At 36.7% G+C, this 21,573-nt stretch overlaps 1 protein-coding gene across 4 annotated transcripts in view; it reads right to left on the reverse strand.

Moving 5' to 3' along the window:
• Positions 1 to 10,632: 10,632 nt before the first annotated feature.
• LOC149085217 (folliculin-interacting protein 1) overlaps positions 10,633 to 21,573 on the reverse strand; it is a 132,596-nt gene continuing 121,655 nt past the window's right edge. For all 4 annotated transcript variants that reach the window (XM_089233083.1, XM_089233085.1, XM_089233084.1 and 1 more), the window contains one exon: positions 10,633 to 13,588. In XM_089233083.1, coding sequence (XP_089089209.1) covers positions 13,385 to 13,588 — 204 coding nt within the window. In that variant the 3' untranslated portion in view covers positions 10,633 to 13,384. The remainder of the gene's footprint in view (positions 13,589 to 21,573) is intronic.

The raw sequence follows: 21,573 nt of genomic DNA on the forward strand, positions 1-21,573 counted from the left end.
CGTTGCCTGGTCTGACGAGTCTCGGTTCCAATTGCTTCGAGCTGATGGACGTGTACGGGTATGGAGACAACCTCATGAATCCATGAACCCTACATGTCAACAGGGGACTGTTCAAGCTGGTGGAGCCTCTGTGATGGTATGGGGCGTGTGCAGTTGGCGTGATATGGGACCCCTGATACGTCTAGATACGACTCTGACAGGTAACAGGTACGTAAGCATCCTGTCTTATCACCTGCACCCATTCATGTCCATTGTGCATTCCGACGGACTTGGACAATTTCAGCAGGACAATGCGACACCCACACGTCCAGAATTGCTACAAAGTGGCTCCAGGAACACTCTTCTGACTTTAGACACTTCTGCTGGCCACCAAAATCTCCAGACATAAACATTATTGAACATATCTGCGATGCCTTGCAACGTGCTGTTCAGAAGAGATCTCCACCCCCTCTTACTCCTACGGATTTATGGACAGCCCTACAGGATTCATGGTGTCAATTACCTCCAGCACTACTTCAGACATTAGTCGAGTCCATGCCACGTCGTGTTGCGGCACTGCTGCGTGCTCGCGGGGGCCCTACACCTGCCTTAATATTAGGCAGGTGTACCAGTTTTTTTGGCTCTTCAGTGTATATTTAGGGGAGACTGAATTATATTATTCAGGGCAGGTTTCATTTAGCGGACCACTCATGATGTCTGCGGACCAGTAGGTTCTTGTATTCACTGACTTTTATTTTTGAATTCTAACGCTGATTTATATGGCGGAACACTTTAAGCCTCTTTTTTTATTTATTTTTTTATCAAATTTATTGATTTATTTTATTTTCCTCGAGCGTCTGTGGAGCTCCTGGGAAGTGCACACGGAGCATCCGTTGAGAACTACTGCCTTAGACTATAGGCCATTTGAAACAAGATTTGAAAAAATATCGTTGTAGAGGGATTTATCGTTATATCGAGTATCGGCATAGCGAGGTTTCACTGTACTAGTAAATGATGATGCATATCCTAATATGCATATATATGTATTATTTTACGGGTATTTGGCGGAGTTCCAAAAAGGGAAAATGAACTTTGTCTCATTACTAGATCCATCCCTGTCTACTCGACTAAAATAACATGCAGTTGAATGCAATGCGTATGATGACCAATTAACAGGCCATGAGCTTGAGTGGCGTCGTGGTAAGATGCTAGTCTACCACCGCGAAGGTTGCCGTTCGATCCTGGGGATGAATGTAGATAAGACGTTTTTCCTAATGAGCTTGAGGTGACCACCCATAGATGACACCCTCATTTCCAACCCAACTCGTTAAGGCAGTAGAGCCATATGGCCGGTGTGGCGAAGTAGTTAACACTGGACATGGGCAGAGCGAGTGTGTGTTAATAGTGGGACGAGAAAACGCAAAAATGTTTAATACGGACAGTTATTACTTTGGATGATTCGAATGAAATTAATCATTTAAATCGGTGTTTCCCAAAATGGGCAATATCGCCCCCTGGTGGGTGATAGAAGATACGGATTTAACATAGGATCCTATGGGTTCACTTGAGTAGGGGGCGATGAGAGAAAAAAATTTCTGAAGAAGGGGGCGATGGAATGAAAGGTTTGGGAAACTATGATTTAAATTAATATCATGTTGAAATTATTCCTCTAAATTAATCACCCAATATTAATGAAATTAACATAAATTCATCGCTATAAAGCTTGAGCATGGCCGGAACTACAGGGGGACAAACAACTGCTCCGGGCTGCAAAAATTAGGGGGTGGGAACAAAGAACGCCTTTTAAAATTATCGAATTTTAAAATTGTTGCAAAATTATGTTTGTCCCAGGCGGCAAAAATCTTAGTTCCGGTCCCGACAATCAGGGGCGTCGGAAGTGTTTCGAACCTGTGGGTGCTTGTCTTGAGTTCATGCAGGAAATTTTGATTCCTGAATAAATTCTGGGGTGCTTGGACCCGTTCTATAAATTTCCGTGGATGCTCGATAGCACCCCTGGCTCCGACGCTACTGGCTCGAGTTGATTTTGAAATAAAGATGTAATTAAAGGTATAGAATTTAACGTTGAAAAACCACCTAATTTTGACTGACGTTCCTTTTTGTTTCAATTTTTTTTCTAGTAATTGATCATATTTGTCGCACCACGGTTAGTTGAATTAATCGTAAGAGGTCGCGTGAAAATGCAGTTTTCTTTCAAGGAAAAACAATATGTAAGTTACCATAAAAATTTTCAAGTCAAAAAAATTATTATTTTTAAATCGACGCTATCGCGAGAAGAAAATGCTATCATACGATGCTGAAGGAGCATGTATCCCCTATCTGTATATTCAGAGGAGAAACGATGCTTGATTTCGAAGATACAGTCGACGCTCGTTATGACAACTTCACGTTATAGCGATCATTCACGTTATAGCGACAAAGACTGGTAGGGTAAGTCCCAAATGTTTTATGTTTTACTTATATAACGACCGTCCCAATCAGGCCTGACCACACCCCCAAGTCTCCCCCTCGGTACGACCTTGCTCCAAATATAACGTCGATTCTCGACGGGACGAAGGTGTCGTTATATGGAGCGTCGATTGTAATACCAAAATTTATCTTTTATTGCCTATATTGTCATAATCATTGTAGATATGGATAGCATTCTTGATAAGCATGAGTAGGCAGTAGTGCCTTTTACTTGAAGTCATGAAAATCGGTCATTATGAGAGGTTTTAGTAACATCAAAATACATTATTGTACTTATGGTGTAGATTCAACAAACATCTTCCGTTACAGCAGTTTTCCTCAAAGTGTGCGTCGTGGCTCTTGGGCGTCACCCCCCCCCCCTTCCCTGCCCCTCCCCACCCACATCCTGCCGCAGGGCACAGAGGCTATTCTCTTTGCCGAGCCGCCACTATAGTGAATTTTTTAACGTGGGAAAAAAGAATGATTGGAATCGTCTCGGGCTCTGAAACCAGAATCCTGATCCCAATCCCATCTTTGTGGGGGTTGGGGGGAAATGGCTCGAATAATGACAATATTCATTAGTAAAACCAGTCCCGCGGAAGCAGGGCCCCAGATGGTGTGGAGATCTGTGACAGTAGGCTTCCGATCAATTTACAGTTACAATATATCTGGAATGTACAGCGCACATTCAAAGGGAGAAAAAAAACACTAGCTCTGATGAAACAAGTACGAAATTCTATGTGCAATATTAGTTTTCTTTTCTTTTTTTTGCCCAAGGCTTCCTTGGTAAAATGGTCTGAGTTTTCGAAAACTGATGTTTTCCTCTCGTCCCCCCATCACCCCCTTGTGTCCATCCATAGCCTGAATAGTCCTACTTTGGGAAACACCGATTTCAACACTTCACCAGAGTTTAGTTTAGTTTTCACGACTCGAGGTTTATAATGACGAGTGATCTTCGAAACGGGCAGCGCGAATGTTTGGAAGAATTCATTGAAATGTATAGGAATAAGAAATGCTTGTGGCAGGTGAAAACTAAAGATTACCATAACAAAATTAAGAAAGATGATAGCTATGAGAGATTGGTGTGGAAATAGATCCTCTAGCGAACAGAGACAGTGTTGTTGAAAAAATAAACAGTTTGCGAAGCAATTTCCGAAAGGAATTGAAAAAAAAAAAAAAGCTTTGAGTAGAGAGGTATCTTGATCCATTCTGAGAAAATTATGCCAATCTTTTGGTGCAAATCTCAATTCCTGTAATAATTTAACGTACGAATGTTGTTGCCTTTTTTTTAACCAATCTTTGTACCACGTTACCCGTTTTTTTTTTCTTTTTTTTTGAGTTAATAACTTTCAGTGCCGTAACCAATCCAACTACACCCAAAGCATCATCTGTGGAAATCATACTAGAAAATTCCGAACTTTATAGACTGAAAAAATCCGAACTGATCGAAAGACCGCGAAGACAGAGATCGAAGAACGAAAATATCCACACAGATTGCCTAGAACCGGTTCCAGAAGCTTCGCCTGCACAGGTATAACTGAACGTGTGTAGGCCTCTTTAAGGCATGGGCCCACCTGGGCACGGCCCGGGGACCTCAAGCGAAGAGGAGCCTCACAAAAATGAGATCTGGTTGAAATTTTCGAGAATTTGTTTGGTAGGGCCTCAGAAAAATCAATTGGCCCGGGGGCCCATGATACTCTTAAGACGGCCCTGGCTGGCCGTCCCGTATATACGGGGCTGAAGTGCATACGCAGGAAACAGAGGACGCATTGCATGCATTGTTTTTCTAAAAATTATTGGGACAGAGGACGCATTGCATGCATTGTTTTTCTAAAAATTATTGGGGAGAGGCTCAGCCAACACCCACTGAAAATTCTCTAGTAGGTGTTGGCTCAGCCCCCTTACAAAATTTATTGGGGTTGGGGAGGGGGGCTTAAATAACCTCCGCTCCTAGATTCCGGTGCCTTTGATGAGGAATCAAATAAATAATAGTAAAATAAAATTAACATTAAAAAAAAGAAAATAAGATATGAATGGAAAATTTCAAAGCCCCTGAGCCGCCCCCACATTCGATAATTTTGTAACGGTGTTCTCTGTTCCCACCTAAAACTGCCGCCCCCTAAATTTTGCCACCCGGGGCAGTTGCCTCCTCTGCCCTCCTCTCTAGTTCCGGCCCTCTGCTGATAGCAAACATGCACACTATTAGTTCTTTCTTTAAGAGAAAAATCTTTCAACAACGGAACTCAATACATCATCTACTTTTTGCTTAGATATAGAAACCAAAAGCAAAACAAACAAGTACAAAACAAGTACAAAAGGTTTAAATAACACTTTTTTTTCTGTTAAATCTTGAAATGAATACCGTAAAATTGCTTGAGACTTTAACAACAGTAATGTTATGATAGTGTAATATTTCTCCTCAAGCATAAGATTTTGGATCAAAACGACAGATTTTTTACAAAAAATATTTTTGGGAAACGTCTGTAAAAAAAGGGAGGGGAGAAGTAATTTTCGAAAAAAGTTCCAGTTATACAGTTTTCGCATTTATACGACGCATCGTATAAACGAGGTCCTATTATTTGAGCCTGATCCCCCCAACATTTTTAATAAGTTTACGCCTATGATGTATACAGGGTGATTCAGAAAAAATGGGAAATGCTTTAAGAGGTAATAGTGCACACCAATACGAACAATTGTCATCAAAGAATGCATGGTCTAACATGAAACGCAAACGAGCTAACACAAAACGAGCACGTTTCGAAACGGCCGCTCCGCAAACGTTTAAACGGCATTCCTGTTGAAATTTATCGGGAGAAAAAGAACACCACACATGCAAATGTAACCTGGGGAAGAAGAAACCGTATGCAAATCTGCGTCACAGTAAATAAAATGCGCGGACTATAAATATATACACTATAAATTATTATTACCGCTATATACAATATAAATATACACCAGGGGTATTCAATGTGTTTTGTCTCGCGAGTACCGTTTATACTCAACATCAGTAGAAGAGCACCTTCGAGTTTCAACCACCCTCTCACCCCACCCTTTAGAAACCCATTTTTATTTCCAAAATTTTTAAAAATAAATCTTTTTCAAAAAAAGGTTTGAAAGGTGGTTGAATCGCAAACAGAAAATCTTCATTTTTGTACATAATCTCGTCTTTTTTTTGTGGGCAACTTCCAGGTTTTTTTCCCCTCATTATTGAAACCCTTCTGGCGTTGCTTCAGTAACGATTCCCGGGTAGAGCGTGCCATCAAAGTTAGCAACAACAAACTGGTCTACGTGGAATATAATCTCTTTATCGCTTTTGCTCGTTCCAGACAGTGGCGAATTACCAGTATTGCCGGTGTTCTTCTGAGCATTGATAATCGTCTCTGGAAGGAAAGAGGTTCCGGGAGCCAGCTCTTCAGAAAATTCAATATCTTCAACAAGATCCTGTAGGAACCTTGAAAGTAATTTTAAAAAATGATTGTGAGGAAATTCCTACACTTCTCTCAAATGAATAGCACAAGCCCAGTCATAGTGAAACTGCTAGAGGAAATATGTAAATAGAGTTTCGTATCTTTCTCTCTCACTTAGATATTCATCCTCTCAGTCAATGGATGCAGAAAATATAAATAATTTAATTTTTTCCGATTTTTTTTAAGGGATCAAAAGTTATTTAGGAGAAATGCATTGTCGTTGGACAAATTCACTACACGCTTTTTCCTACAGCTTTATTTCATTAGTTCTTTTCTACAAAATTTGGCTTAGATTCCCAAATCAGGGTTCATGCAAAATTTCCAAAACGAAAAGTACGGAGTTTAAGGAGCCATAGATAGACCTCCCAACCCCCCCTCCCATAAAAAAAAAAAAATTGAATCACCAGACTAAAAACGAAAGAATGGCCCGCATGTCGATTGATCCTTTTTTTAAATTCCTAGTCCAATGATTCCAAGATTTGAACTTTCAGAATTAAAAGTATAATGTATAGGAATTTATTGAACACACACACACAGCTGCTGAAAAGGAAGATGTATACACCGTGACTGTGTGCGCAAGTGACAAGCGACAGTTTGAGAACACAAATTCGAACAGTAACAGAGCATTTTGATCAGAATTAGGTATTGAGAAGTTAAGAGAGAGTTGTGGTAGTAGTAGTATATAATGAAGTGATTTAAAGAAGTCGGAAGTGAGGTGATCAGTGGTTCTCTTACAATGTTTTTTCCTTCCCACACCGCCAATTCAATCCGACATAACTTCCCGCACCGGATCGTCAGCGTTTTTTCTGTAATTAATTACGTTAATTATCCATTAATTGATTTCTATGGATTCTTTTTCTTAATTTTTTTAATGCCTTTTTCAGCTATGGCTAATAATATTTTATTTTGGCTTTATATATTCATTTGTTTGGAAAGTAATTCAAAAACGAAACTAAAATAAAAAGTCACTATTTTATAAAAATATTGACAGCTCTTCACTGATTCTAGCCGCAACTATAAAAAATTAATGTTTTTTTAGAAATAATAACGTGATCACGTATTCACAAGAGATCTTTACGATCTGTCCAGGGAATTTGTTAGTGTTAGTAATCATCCATGCCCGAACCCAGACCTGCACCGTCAGAAGCTAGCTCCCTAACCACTAGACTGCCAGGCGGCAATTGACAATCGACTGAATTGTCTTGTTCACGACAGTATCAAATCTAAGCACAGCATGCTAGTAACACGAGGTACCGATATAAACAAACTGAGAAATAGTTTAGGTAAATAATAGTTTTTCTCAACCGGAATGGGAAAAAGTACAATCGCTAATCGAAAAAGAAACTTTTACAACGCAAATTTCGTGTGACATTTCTGCAAATGAAGCCAAGATATGAGGCGTCGAAATATTGGCGTGATTAATGTTTTTAAGAATTGCCCAGACTGGATTATCTCGGGCTTCCGCTGTTGCAAATTTTACAATGCTAAAAAAAAATTCCTCCGCCCTACCCAAAATGAAACCTGTCAAATTTTCCATAGGAGACCCCGACCTGGAGCTATATCGGACTTCCCCCCCCCCCGTGAGAGCCACGAAAATTTTTCACTTGCATTCATTTTACCAACAAATTAAATTTTAGGCCCCTCGACGCAATTCGCAGATTTTTAGTGGGGCCCCCAGACTGGAATTATCTGAGGCTGCCGCTATGGAAAATTTCACAATGTTAAATAAAAAAACAGAGATTCATTCCCCCCCCCCCACTGAAATGAAACTTTCAACCTCTCCATATCGGACTCCCCTCCCTCAGTAAGGGCCTCGAAAATTTTTCTCGTATTCATTTTTACCAACAAATACATTCCAGGGCCCTCCAACCACGAACCCGGGACCAAGTTCACATATTTTTAGTGGGGGCCACGGACTGGATCTCGGGCTTCCACTGTTACGAATTTTGCAATGATATCCATCCAGCCACCACCCCCGAAATTATTGAATTTTTAACTAGTCGGGTGGTTACGACGGCATATGCCATCCGCAGATTTTTAATCTATTTTAATTATAATTTGTTTGTTGATTTTAAAAAAAAGTTATGAACACGAGGTCAGTTTATATACACTGGTGTAAGAAATTAAGAGAATTTGCAGACTTGGTCGATTATCTCTAGAACTACTGTACCGATTTTAATGAAATTTGATATGTACATACATTGATACAATACAAAACAAATAACCATTCAATAATTGTAATACACAAACATGATCGTGCGTAACACTCGTTGGAGTCAGAAGGTATGAAACAGCGGTTGCAGAATAAACAAAAAAATGGGTTAATAGGGGGTATGGTCCCCTCTTACAGATACACAGGTCTCGTAGCGTGATTTCATACTTGAAATAATGCAGTTTATCATTTCCTGTGGCAATTGGTCCCACTCGTTCAGCAACGCTGTTTTCATTCCCTGGATGGTTCCCGGAGGGGGGTTGCGAGTTGCAATTGTCCTCCCCAGAGCGTCCCAGACATGCTCTATAGGGTTAAGGTCTGAAGATCTGGCTGGCCAATCCATCCGGCGAATATCCTCACTCTCTAGAAAATCGTCGAGCAGAAGAGCTCTATGTGGCCTCGCGTTATCGTCCATTAAAATGAACTCAGGGCCAACTGCACCCCTGAAAATGCGAACATAGGGCTCCAAGACCTCATCCCTATACCTCACACCAGTCACAGTGCCTCTTTCAAAGACATGGAGAGGTGTGCAGCCATCCAACATGATGCCTGCCCAGACCATTAAACCTCCTCCGCCATAATGATCGATTTCGCGGACATTGGAGGGTAGGTAGTGGGTTCCTGGTTCTCTCCATATGAACGTACGGCCAGAATCGGTGCTTAGGCTGAACCGGGACTCATCAGTGAAGAGAACGGTCGCCCATTGATCCATACTCCAATCTCTATGCACCATGATAAACGGATTCTCCGTAGAAGTGAGCGGGACGCAAACAGCAGGTCTCCTTGCAAACAACCCTCTCTCATGAAATCTTTTGGAAACAGTCACCCTTGATACACGGGTTCCTGTGGCTGCATACAAGTCACGAGAGAGCTGAGAAGCTGTAGCACTCCTGTTACGCCTCGCTATAATCGACAAATGGCGATCTTCTCTGGCCGTCGTGGCTCTTGGATGACCTTGCCCAGGCTTTCTCTCGATGGATCCGGTATCCTGGAACTGTTTCAATAAGTTACACACGACGCTGGGTGTTAAATTGAACTCTCTACAAATCTGGACTTGAGATTGGCTTGCTTCTAGCCTCCCCACAATTCGCCACCTCATTCTAAACGTTGGTGGTTACTCATTTTTACTGTTACAATTTGAAATTAACCGATTGCTGCAAAATAACACTAAGAAATTCGCCGAGGTGTGCTAGCGAACGAAATGAGTCTTAACTTACGCGCGCTTATAAAAAAAAGCCCGTTTCTCTACTGGCGCCGCCTACACACACGTGTACGCTTACGTATTTGACGTACGTGATTTGCATTTTTGTCTAGAAGCAGTGGTTTTACATTCAGTTCAGTTCTTTTCATGAAATTCTCTTAATTTATTTCACCAGTGTATATAAATGTACTTAATTTTTTTTTTAATCGGGAAAATTCATTTTATTAGCTTCAAACTTTTAAAAAAGGAAAAATTAATTGGACAGCTGAATGTGGTTAATAACCCTCTAACACACAGCACCATTGGATGTTTTAATACTTTCCTGCTTTCAGGTTTCCTACATTAGGATGGAGGAATTTTCTCCTCTTTCCTCCCTCTTTATGCTTCGCGGAAGCTTCTTGTTTTTCTAGGCAATGCTATTCATCACTGTGGGGAATGCCTATTTCAAGAAGGGGGGGGGGGGAATCATCCCTTCAGAGAAAAACAAATACTTTCTCCTAAGTGGCTGTAAAAAGTAAGGAGTTATAAGAGCCCTTCGAAAAGGGAAATAAAAAGTTAGGACTTTTTAAGAGGACCATATCTAATCTTATTTAAAGTGAGTACCTATTTCTTAGACAAGATACCATCCATTAACTCTTGCTGCATGCATTACATGCAAAAGATTACATCCATCTACTCCCGGCCATGTTCTACCACTGGTTCTTGAATGTCTTCCGTCTTCCCCAAAGAATACAATCTCTTTTGTGGCTCCAGTTCGTGAGCTATCCCTCAGTCATATTCAATAATGCAATCAGCCCACAGTTTCCTCGAACCAGAATTAAAAAAAACTTCAAGCATACATACGCGTGGTTACAATGCTATATCTAAGTTCTGCATCATAAACAGCCACGCTCAGACGCTTTCATTTTTCAAGTGAGACATGCTGACAGTAGTGGAAAATAGTAACCACAATTTCACAGTATCGTAAGGACGAAAGAACATCAGCCTAGTTATGTGAAAATAAAAGCATAAATTTTTTTCTCTTAATGTGAATAGCTCGTTAACCAAATTCTACTGTATAGTCTGAGCCATCAATATTTTACAGTGCACTTGAATTAGTTTGACACACAGCACCACACGTTGGTGACCCACAGAGTGGTATAGATAGCCTGGTTTCCGTATCCACTGAGAGCGATAACTCTAGAATAGAGAAAAGGATCTCCCCCCCCCCCTAAAATATTTTTTAAAAATTTATTTCTGGTCCCCGTGGTGGTGAAAATGTCAACCTTATGAAAACTTCCCGAATGATTCTCATTGATTACACAAAATCAGAATTTTATAAATATGTTTATTTACAATTTTGTAAGCTTTTATTAATGTATATATCATCCATTGGAGAACACACATTGGAGCCCACACACAATCATCCTGTTTACATATACACAGATTTCACAATTAAACTCAACCAAAGTATACACATTTCACAATTAAACTCAACTAAAGTATACACATTTCACAATTAAACACAACCAGAGTATACACATTTCGCAATTAAACAACTAGACCAAAAAAATATAGATTCTCACAATTGAACAACTTGACCATATTTTCAATTTATTTTTGAACACCTACATATTTTATGCAACCTGGCAGCCACAAATACTTCATGTCATGAAGATTAAATTTATAATAATGTAAAATGAATTTTTAGCAAAAAAATATTTACAACAATTAATGGCAATCACTCAATACAGCTTACAATTAAGAAAATAATTTGTAAAATTTGGCTATTTAATTATGATCAACTTACTAAAAGTTAAAATACAAAAAAAAAAGGTGTGATATAATAGACATATTAAAAGAATGATTAATAAATAATTCCAAATACAGTGAAACCTAGGTATAAGGATATGCTGCAGACCAAGAAAAAATATTGTTGTAAAGGAATTAGCGTTAAATAGAGGCAAAAGTATCATGCGTCATCAAATTTATGTTGCTGTTGGCATCTTTTCTAAATAAGCATTGTTAGTACCACCAAAATATGAGTTTTTTAGTATTTATTTGCCACAAAAACTTTACAGTTAGATGTGTGTTGCTCTTGTAAAGATGTTTATCAAAATATACACACTTTGGTGTAATACACAAAAGTAATGGTACCAAAAACTTCATTAACAATTTCCGTAATCAGGTGGTGCCAAATACCAATATTATTAGACGCACTTATAGAACTAAAACACGTGGCGAGTTAAAAAATATATTAAAGAACATTTCGAGTGACATATAAAAAGATATTGTTTTAGCGGTTTTAAAATCTCTTACAAAAATAACATCATAAAGGGTTTATCGTAGTAAAGGATTTGTTGTATCGAAAAGAGTTTAACATTAGACTATAGGTGATTCCAAACAAGATTTGAAAAATATCATTATAAAGGGGATTTACCATTACATTGAGTATGGTTGTAGGAAGGCTTCACTGTACTTAATATTAATAGACTGTGAAAATAAAATTTGTCAAAAGCATTTTCCCTGAAACATATTGCAAGATATATAAATATGCAACCAATTTGAAAAAAATTAATGATTCTACAATCAATTTAATGAATAATAAAGCTAAAGATTGCAATAATTTTCAAATTGAAAAAATACAAAACATGCTTTTTATAACGTGAGTAAAAATCTAGCAACTGAAATTATATGGTTTAAATAAATAATTCCTGCAATACAAGAATTAGTTAATTCAATTCTTTAGGTTTTATTTGTACTAAAGGATGGTTATGTTTTCCTAATGTATTAAAAAAATAATAAAGAGATGAAATAAAAATAAATACAATATTTCTTGGCTTACCCCCTCTGTGGCACTTATGTTTTTGAAAACAATATTTTACAGGCATGTAGTTCTTGCACTGATATGGCGCAAATGCAAGTGCTGGTGTTTGAAAACCACAAATGATGACAATGAATATCATTGAATAACTTTCAATCATCAGTTGATTAAATTGCCTTTCTCCTATTCTGAATTGATAGCAAGCATTTTCAGATAAACATTTATTCATTCTGTATTTTATCAATACAGAATATTTTTACATACTTGTTCTGTAATTTTTTATGTATTTAAAATATAATAAATAAATATATATATATATAAATGTTGTTACTTAATTTTAAATGTGTATAATGTACATGAACAAGAAAAAACTTATTCATAGAAAAAAAAAAATAAATAAATATATATATATATAAAAACACACAACCTACTTCACTCACATTTTTTAAAGTACTACTCACAAAAAAAGAAAAAAGATCAACAATGTATAAATAAATATATAAATAAATAAATTATACATGGACTAGAAACATGAAAATACAACTTGTTTTTTTTCACAAAAAATGGAAGTATATACTTTGAAAGTATCTTGGATACATAATATGCAAAGCAATACCTTGATCTTGGTCAGTCTGGATTGGCAAGTTGCAGGCAGGAGAGAGAGAACTAATTACATACCAATACACTCACTTACGAATGTATTTTAACTCTCTGTACAACTCAGGCTGGAAATATAATTTTTTTCAGTAACAAAAAAACTGTTTCTGACTGTTAATTATTCATTTCCTATTGTTCCCTTTGAGATGAAAAGAAAAAAAAATAAAATGGAGTAGCAGGGAGATATTTTTCCTGTTGATAGGTTTGCTATAGCAGCTTATAGATGTTGCCAAAAAGTGAACTGCAATACATTTTAACCATCTGAAAGAAATATTTGTACATGCACCAAAAGTGTTTTTTACTGCATCACACTCCAGATATAAGTACTATAAACTGAGTACCATGTTACACTTGATTCTTGAGTGATTCAAATATTAAATATATATATTTTGATGATTTGTGAATTTACAATATGAACACGCATATATAAATGACATCAATGAAGTTTCTAAAAATATATATATATAAATGAATATATTTTTATCATGTGTGGAATGAGCTCTGATTAATATATTTACATGTTTGCAGAAATTTTACACAACATTTGTTAAATAATGAATATCAGTGAATGATGATAGTAGAAATAAAGCACAACATGATCATCTTGAGCTTTCTTTCAAATTCCAGTAAGACAGCTGTGTACTAGATATACCTCTCATCAAAGGTATATCACTTTTATCAAGACCCATTAATGTAGCTATTTTTTCTGGGGATATAGAAGTATCATTGATATGCATACATTCACTGAATGCTATACTTAAAGAATGAAATTCTCGAAGTCTGTCTTCAATGTGAGCAATACCCTAAATAAAAAAAATAAAAAAATTGAGATTATATAAAAATGTATTTCAGATGTTTTTTGTGTATCTTTAATTCTGAACATCTTATGGCTATCAATGTGCATACTTCGATGCAAAAATTTAGGCAATACACAATAATTGATGGGGTTTCCAGATTTTATTATAGTAAAAAAAAAAATTCATCTTTATTTCAATAACTATACAACCCTTTGCAACATGAATGACATATCTGAATACTACATGTCATTTGATATTTTTTGTAATTGGAAGTATGCCTCTAGGATCAACCGTTCACCAGTAAACTACCATGCACCCTGTTATCTATGAACCCTGTGTATTTTGATCAACCATACATTCTTTGATGCTTGGGGGGGGGGGGGGGGGGGGAGAAGCCGCAATTCCTTTATGCTCCCATGTAGCTCTGCCCATGGGAAGCACTGTCTCACACCATTAACAGAAAGTAAATTTCTATACCAGAATCAACCTTGCCACTGCGAAAATAAAAGGGACTAAGAAAATTATTTCACTTAGACCAAATTCGTTGAATAAAATTAAAAAACATTTTTTGCTACCATTCAACACATTTACTTTAATGAGACCCAATACATATTTCACATAAAGCAGAGTAAAATGTGTTAAGCAACTCTATTTAATGTCATTCAACTGTATTTATTTGTAATTTGTTCATTTTTCCAGGATATCACAGTAATTTTATGCTCACAAATAAGACCTAAACCTATGCTTTCAAATGAGATCTTACAAATGAGAACCAGTAATGCCAATTAGCCCAAGCGGCGCAGTGGTAAGATGCTTGCCTTCAACTATGAAGGTTACCATCAAGGTTTCATGGGTTCGAATCCGGGCATAGAACGTCAGAAGCAAGTTCTTCACCCACCGAGCCAGGGGCGACTACAGATGGATGGAGTCTGCATTTCCCACCCATACCCACTGGTTGAAAATTGCTGTATGGTGATATATGACTGGAGTTGGTGTGCAGTAAAGTAGTAAAGCCACAATTACAAATGAGAATTAAAACCTAGTTCTCAGTGGCATCGAAGCCAGGTGTGCTGTGGGTGCTTGAGCACCAATACAATAAATTTACTATACAAAGCTCAAGACTAGCACTTACAGATTCAAAACACTTCTGACACCCCTGCCAGTTCTGCTGAACTGAACATGTTGATATTGTGATTCAAACAGTCAAATGAAATACCAAATGCTCTTGCCTTCTGATGTATTAGATGCAACACATTTAAATAGGTTCAGCATAAATCACACTCGGCACAAACTATACTCAAAGTTGTGACTACCCTACTTTATACAAAGTCTCTTCGTGGAAGTACCTTGGAATTTATGTTGATTCAAATATGAAATGGAAAACTACATCTACAGATTGCACATTTGTAAAAAGCTTAAAACATTTCCTATATAGGTTTCATCACATACAAAACCTCGTTAATAATTCTTTCCCACGTTCCATATACTATGTTTGAGTTCAATTATTACTACAGAACCTAACATGCACTTCGTCCATATTCCTCTTCAGAACTTCTAACAAATTGGTACGTGTTGGAATGTGTGTGTAAGTGTTGTGATCCCTAACATGCCATTTATTCTTATGTAACCCTTGTTGTAGTGCTATCATCTGGCATCTTTTTTTGAACTATGAGTGAAGTGTAATGATTGAAGATTTGTGCCATTGCAGGCCTGTTGCTCTCTGTGGTGAGACTTCTTAACAAGATCAGCTCGCATTTGTGCCTCAAATTTAGGAGAACCAGTTCAATCATCAAAGCAGTATGGATTGGTATAATATTTGGGGACGCGACTATAAAACCAATTTCCTTCCAATCAGGGTTGCAACAAGGGGGGAACAGGTGTTGGAGGAAACAATTTCTTCATACCTTATGCAAATGACGGATTATGCTCGTCAGCAACTGGTCAACTTCCATTGACCAAAGAAAGATCTGAAAGTTAAAAATCGTAAGATGAATCGCAAGGTCGGTGAAGCGTAAATCCGAATTTCAAAACCGGCAGGTGGATTGAAATTCAAATTTCAGCCACATTTACAACAATTTGGTTTCATTGACTCTAACAAACCTAATTATATCTGTCGCTTGAACAAAGCAATTTATGGTCTACGTCAGAGTGGACGTGAATGGTTTTTAGAATTTGATTGTGTTATTAAATCTTTGCAATTTAAGAAATTAAAATGATTTAATTGTGTGTGTGTGTGTATATTTGGAATGAGTGTATTATTTTATGTCAATATTTATTATTTTTGGAAAATCAGAAAATAATTTGAATCATGCCGGGTCCGGGCATGGATGTCTACTAACCTAACACTAAAAAATTCCCTGGACAGATCATGCTGATCCCTTGGGAATACGTGAAGATCACGTTACGTTCATGCTAAATCTCTTGAATAGCAAATTAGACTTAAAGGATTAGGTTCAACTAAAAAGCTGTTAAATGTTCAGTTCGTTGAAGAGGATGGTAAATTATTTATTCATCAACACCAATATATAAATAAAATTTGTGATATGTATTCTAAATATAGATATCCTCACTGTTCTTTACTTCTGGCTAAAGGTTGTATACTAACGAAACTTGACTGTCCAGCAACTGTTGATCAAGTAAATGAAATGAGCAATTTTCCTTACAGAAATATATTAGGTTGCTTAGCATTCATTGCAAATCATACACGTCCTAATATTTGTTATGCTATCAGTGTGTATAATTGTAATTTCAGGAAAATCCAGGTCTGAAGCACTGGAATAGATTCTAAACATTTAATGTTGAATTTATCAAATGTCAAAAATTTAAAATTATGTTGTTTTTTTCTGATTCTGACTTTGCCTGTGTGAGGAAAAGAATAAGTCTGTGAAAATAGGTGCTGTCGATCAGATGTAGATCTTATTGGACAGGAGCTATGCAAGTGATTTATTCGAAATCAGGTGTTTCCCATCCAGGGGAATCATCTATCTCATTTCTTCCTATCATTGATATGGCAGCCAGTGATATATGACTTGCATTTTGTCAACACTAACATATCCCAACAAAGTAGCGTAATATCAAAATATCCCACGTGTAGTTACTTTTGATCAGCCTTTGAGAGACCTTTAAGACACCATTTTAATGCTGGGAACATTTCATACTCTCATGAATGTTTTAGGTGCAATCGAAACTCATGACTGGTTCAGGATTATTAGAACTACTTCAAGAAATCTATGGAATATCTATAGGTACTTATATATCAATATCTATGGGTATTGATACATATTATCAGTAAATCACTCTGTGTTACATATGATGACTAGAAAAGCTGTTTCTAGGACAATACGAGGACATGATTGCAGATGCAACTCTAACAGGGTACATACAAAATTTTTGAAATGAAAAGGAAGGAGTTTTTAAGGATACTAAAGGGTTGAAAATCAACTGATATTCATAACTCAAAATCAGAGTCTAGTCACCTGAATGATCAATATTAATAGAACTATATCAAGAGCAATATTATTTTTTGTCGAAAATTTCCGAAAATCCAAAGTAATCCAAAAAGTAATTTTATAAATTTCAAACATGAAAAAATTGACGATACTCAAATATCGGAAAATAATTGTCTATTATTGTAAATCTATCAAAAATACGTGAATTATAAACTCAATTTTTGGCACAAGTTCATTTAGAAAATTCTGCCTGGATTAAAAAATAAATAAAATGCTGTAAAATTCATGAGAGCATAAAGGGTTAGGATGGCATGCAAATTTCGGAAAAATATTGATCCATCAAATGGATGCTGAAGGATTGAGGTGCCACTCAATATACTGTGTAATATAGGCGGCTCGAGATATCGTTTCGCCACACCAGTAAAAAAACTCCCAGCTGTGTTCAACTTTTTCTCACCACTGGGCGTGGGGGAATTTTCGGCTACTGATTCCGCGAAGTGATGTCATTCAACAGACCATCGATTTCCAACGTTGTCCAGTTTGCGACATAGGCAGGAAAAAGGTCATTTTAGCGATTCTGTAAAAAATCATATTTTTAGAAGCAAAAGTGTATAATCTTATTAATTTTCTAAAATTGTACTAAATACGACAAAATCGTAACAGTTGGCAGGTATGCACAACCATTGGATGTTCCAACCCCATCCTTTCACATTTCCTATTACAGAAAGGAGGGTTTTTAAAAATAAGGACTTTTCAGGAGTGGCTGCAAAAAGTAAGGAGTTATAAGGGCCCTTCCCCAGAGAGAATGAAAAGTTAGGACTTTTTAAGGAGTTTGTAAAAATGTACAAACCCTGTCTAAGTACCCTCCTGGTTTTTGAGGTTTTTCGCACAACGAACATGGATCTCATGGCATCATTACGGAAGCTTGCAATCCGCTTGAATATATTATGACATGAAAAAACAAATTAAAGATGTAGAATTGTGCTGCTTTTGTTTCTGTATGCTTTCATCAGCTGCGATACCACACCCAGAATTTTTACAATTGGGAAATTCTCAGCATATGTCAAACTAATGAAGGAGACAGAGCTCCATTCTGTTGCAAAAACATTTTGTTCTGATTCATGCCTACATTCTGATATCAATGTCGCTGGGAGAAAAACAATGCTTTTGTTTTATGACTGCGAAATCCTCAGACAAACTACGTCACCACATGTTGGTAGGGAAAGTAGCCACAGCAAAATCATTTGTTACACCCAAACTTTTGCCCCAAAAGATTCTTTCACAAAATATCAGTTATCAAACTTACTTACAAATAAATATCTGGAAAGCTACTTTAGAAAGAATCAAGCCAAAAGAATAGGGGTAGTTTTTAAAAAATAATTCCCACTACCCAATACTCTGCGACTTGCCACCAGCTCCAGATTATCTACTTAATATGATTCGAAGTCCCTGCAATACAAACTGCGCTACATTACAATGCAGATGCAAATGTAATAGACTGTCTTGTTCAACAGCTTGTGGGGTGTACCAAATCAACGGATGTAAAAACAACTTCACTTCTAACTATGAAAGTGATGTGTGTGTGTGTGTGAAAATGATCAAATGATTTTTGTTCCACTGATAAATGTTCCTGCAATTATCTTTCTTTAGTCTCCACTTTCATTCGGTCATCTTTTTTAACCCCTTGGTAATTTCTTCTCTCTTTTCTCCTATTGCTGTATTTCTACGATAATGAACTATTTAAATTTGAAAAAAAGATTTTAACCACAGTAATTTGAAAGGAATAGTGAACTTTTGTGTACTGTTTGAAAATACTTCAATTTTAGGTTGTGAAAATAAAGCAATATATTGCCATGCAAAGCATACATCAAGTTGCCTATGCCTTAAATAGAAAAAAAACTACTTTGCCATTTTGAAACCTGTTTTTAAAATTGTTCCTGTGGTCCAATTTTGGATATGTTGTTCAGTAATGATTTCTGATTAAGAAATAATTTACAAAGCTTCTGTTGCAATTTTGCCGGGGTTCATCTACAAATTGCCTGGACATCATCTACAAAAGGCCATCTACCAAGGCTACAACTGGTTCATCTACAAAAGGCCATGTAGACAATTACAACTAGATTGAGTTATAGAAGAGTTGATCAACTTTGCCCAAGAATATTAAGAAGACACCAACGAATAAGGCAAATACACAAAAATAAAAAGTCCTAATGCATTTCAACACCAATGGGTGCAGTCTTCAGAGGAAAATTTAACCACTAGTCATTACGCTGTAACGCTTCTTAACCAGAAGTACGTACTTCTTCCACTGAGCAACCAAGCTTTAAGATTTGGTATTCAACCCAAGTGGGAAACTCGGTCAGCGTGACTAGTGGTTAAAATTTTCCACTGAAGACGGCACCCATTGGTGTTGAAATGCAATAGGACTTTTTATTTTCATGTATTTGCCTTATTCGTTGGTGTCTTCTTAATAGATTGAGTTAGATTGTAAAAACCGCATCCGATCATAAAATGTCTGCATCAGATAAAAAAAAATGGCCTGGATTACAAAATTATGTGCCAATGATTCATTCTCAAATCAAAGATTTTGACCACATTGTTTTGAAAAAAAAATGGCTTACCGGCACTGATAAAAACTAACCCATAAAAACAAAAGATTAAACTTAGGTAGTAAATGTGTGTGATTATGGGTGGAAATGGTTATGAAAGTCTGAGATGGTTTAGGGAGCATTTGGCTTCAACTGAAAGGTCTTTTTGCTTTTCCTGAAAGTCTGAAAATTATAAGGAAACTCTTGAGCATAATCTCTTTCCATTTGGTAAAATATTTAAAGGATGATAAATTCGATATTTTAACATGATAGTGACCCAATACCCTGTTCCAAAGTAGTTTTCATAGCGTAACATGCTTTCTTTGGAGTAGCTAGCCTTAAGAACAGATCTCAATTCAATAGAGAATGTGTGGGACTATGTTGACCTAATTAGTATACAACAATAAGTAGTAGTACTGAACTGTTACAGAGTTGGGAGCAGCTGTAGAGAAGTCTTACTGTTCCCTGCATCCAAAAAGTTTACAAAATCCTGTTTTATCCATAGATCTATTTTTCTTTCTCATTCTATTTATTTTTATCTTTTTTCTTCAAGGGTTTGACACAAAAATTTGAATTTTCTCGTTCTTTTACTTTGTCCAATAATAGTATGCAGAGCAAACTGCCCTTACCCCTATTCACATACACCAGGATGATCAAAGTATTCTGAATAGGGAAACTACCAGATAATAACTAAAAAAAGCTCTAAGAATAGATTTCTTTTTTTTTTTTTCTTTTGCAGTCTTGTTCAAATTCATCCTACTAGACTGATTCTGAAAAATTAACAATCTTCTCATAGTGATGTTAGATGACATCTGCGTACAACCAAGAAATAAACAACTGTCTTTCTCATCCACTTCTGAATATATTAATATAAAATGAATAGAGTGAATATGAAACAAACAACTTCACCAGCATCAAATAGCATTTGAAAGTGGCATCTTGGAATTTAATTCCTCACAGAACAGCCAAAATGATGCTTTCATGACCTTTGAAATTTCGGAAAATGAAGTAACAGCATTACTGCTGTGTGTACAAAGAACGCATATATGGTAAAGTAAAGTATAGCAGTATCAACAGCGTGCGATTTTGCAGAACAGAAATTTGAGTCAAAATGCAAGTCATTTATTTCTTGTTTTGCCCTAGAAACTATATATCGTATTATAATACAGGACATTCATAATTAAAAGACCCTATTTTAAAGTAGCCTACAAGAGAAACCAATCATCAGAAAATTGTGAAATTTTGTGGAGGACTTCATGAAATGATGGGAATTTGTTTCAGGGGGAAAAAATTAGTTGCACGTGTTGCCACCAGAGGGCGTTTTATTAAAAAATGACACATTTAGGCAAATGTTTACAATTTTAACAATTGTTAAACACTTTTACAATTGTCACTGCAACAAAACATGTCCACATGATGGCATGTTCCACAACTGACCGAAGTGTGTGCAGCGAAATGTTCAGCATGTGGTGTGAAATGCTGCCTTTAACCCTTTACCGATTCTTGAAGGATACTGAGAGGTTCGTGAAAATAACCTATTTTTGCTTTCTGAAATGGACTCGTCCAAACTTTTACCTCTCACCTAATCCCCCGTCCTTCCTTCCATTCAGTTCCTATTCATGCCGGTCACAGCGTTGCTGTTCATTTTTTCGTTTCAAGATACCCTGTGGAGACATTGTAAACTGAAATGACTCTTCTTTATATAGCATTTTGCTTTTATGTAAAGGAGTATAGGCATCCAACTCTTTTTTCTTCATGAAAGACATGTATATATGCATACGAGTTCATTTTATTCCTGTACCCGTATACGGGTACAGCTGAAGGTCCGGTTAGTTATTTATTCGTAAGCGGCGGTATATCCCCCTTTCTGTTAAAGATATTCTCGCCAATGTCTCCAATTTTTTTTTCTTTTCTCGATTTTTTTATTTTGTAGAAGTGAACTATTAACATGAAT

Source organism: Pholcus phalangioides, unplaced genomic scaffold, assembly GCF_987345545.1.
Source record: "Pholcus phalangioides strain wild (caught in Gottingen) unplaced genomic scaffold, Ppha-v1.0 ptg000007l_1, whole genome shotgun sequence".
In the NCBI taxonomy this organism is placed as follows: Eukaryota; Metazoa; Arthropoda; class Arachnida; order Araneae; family Pholcidae; genus Pholcus; species Pholcus phalangioides.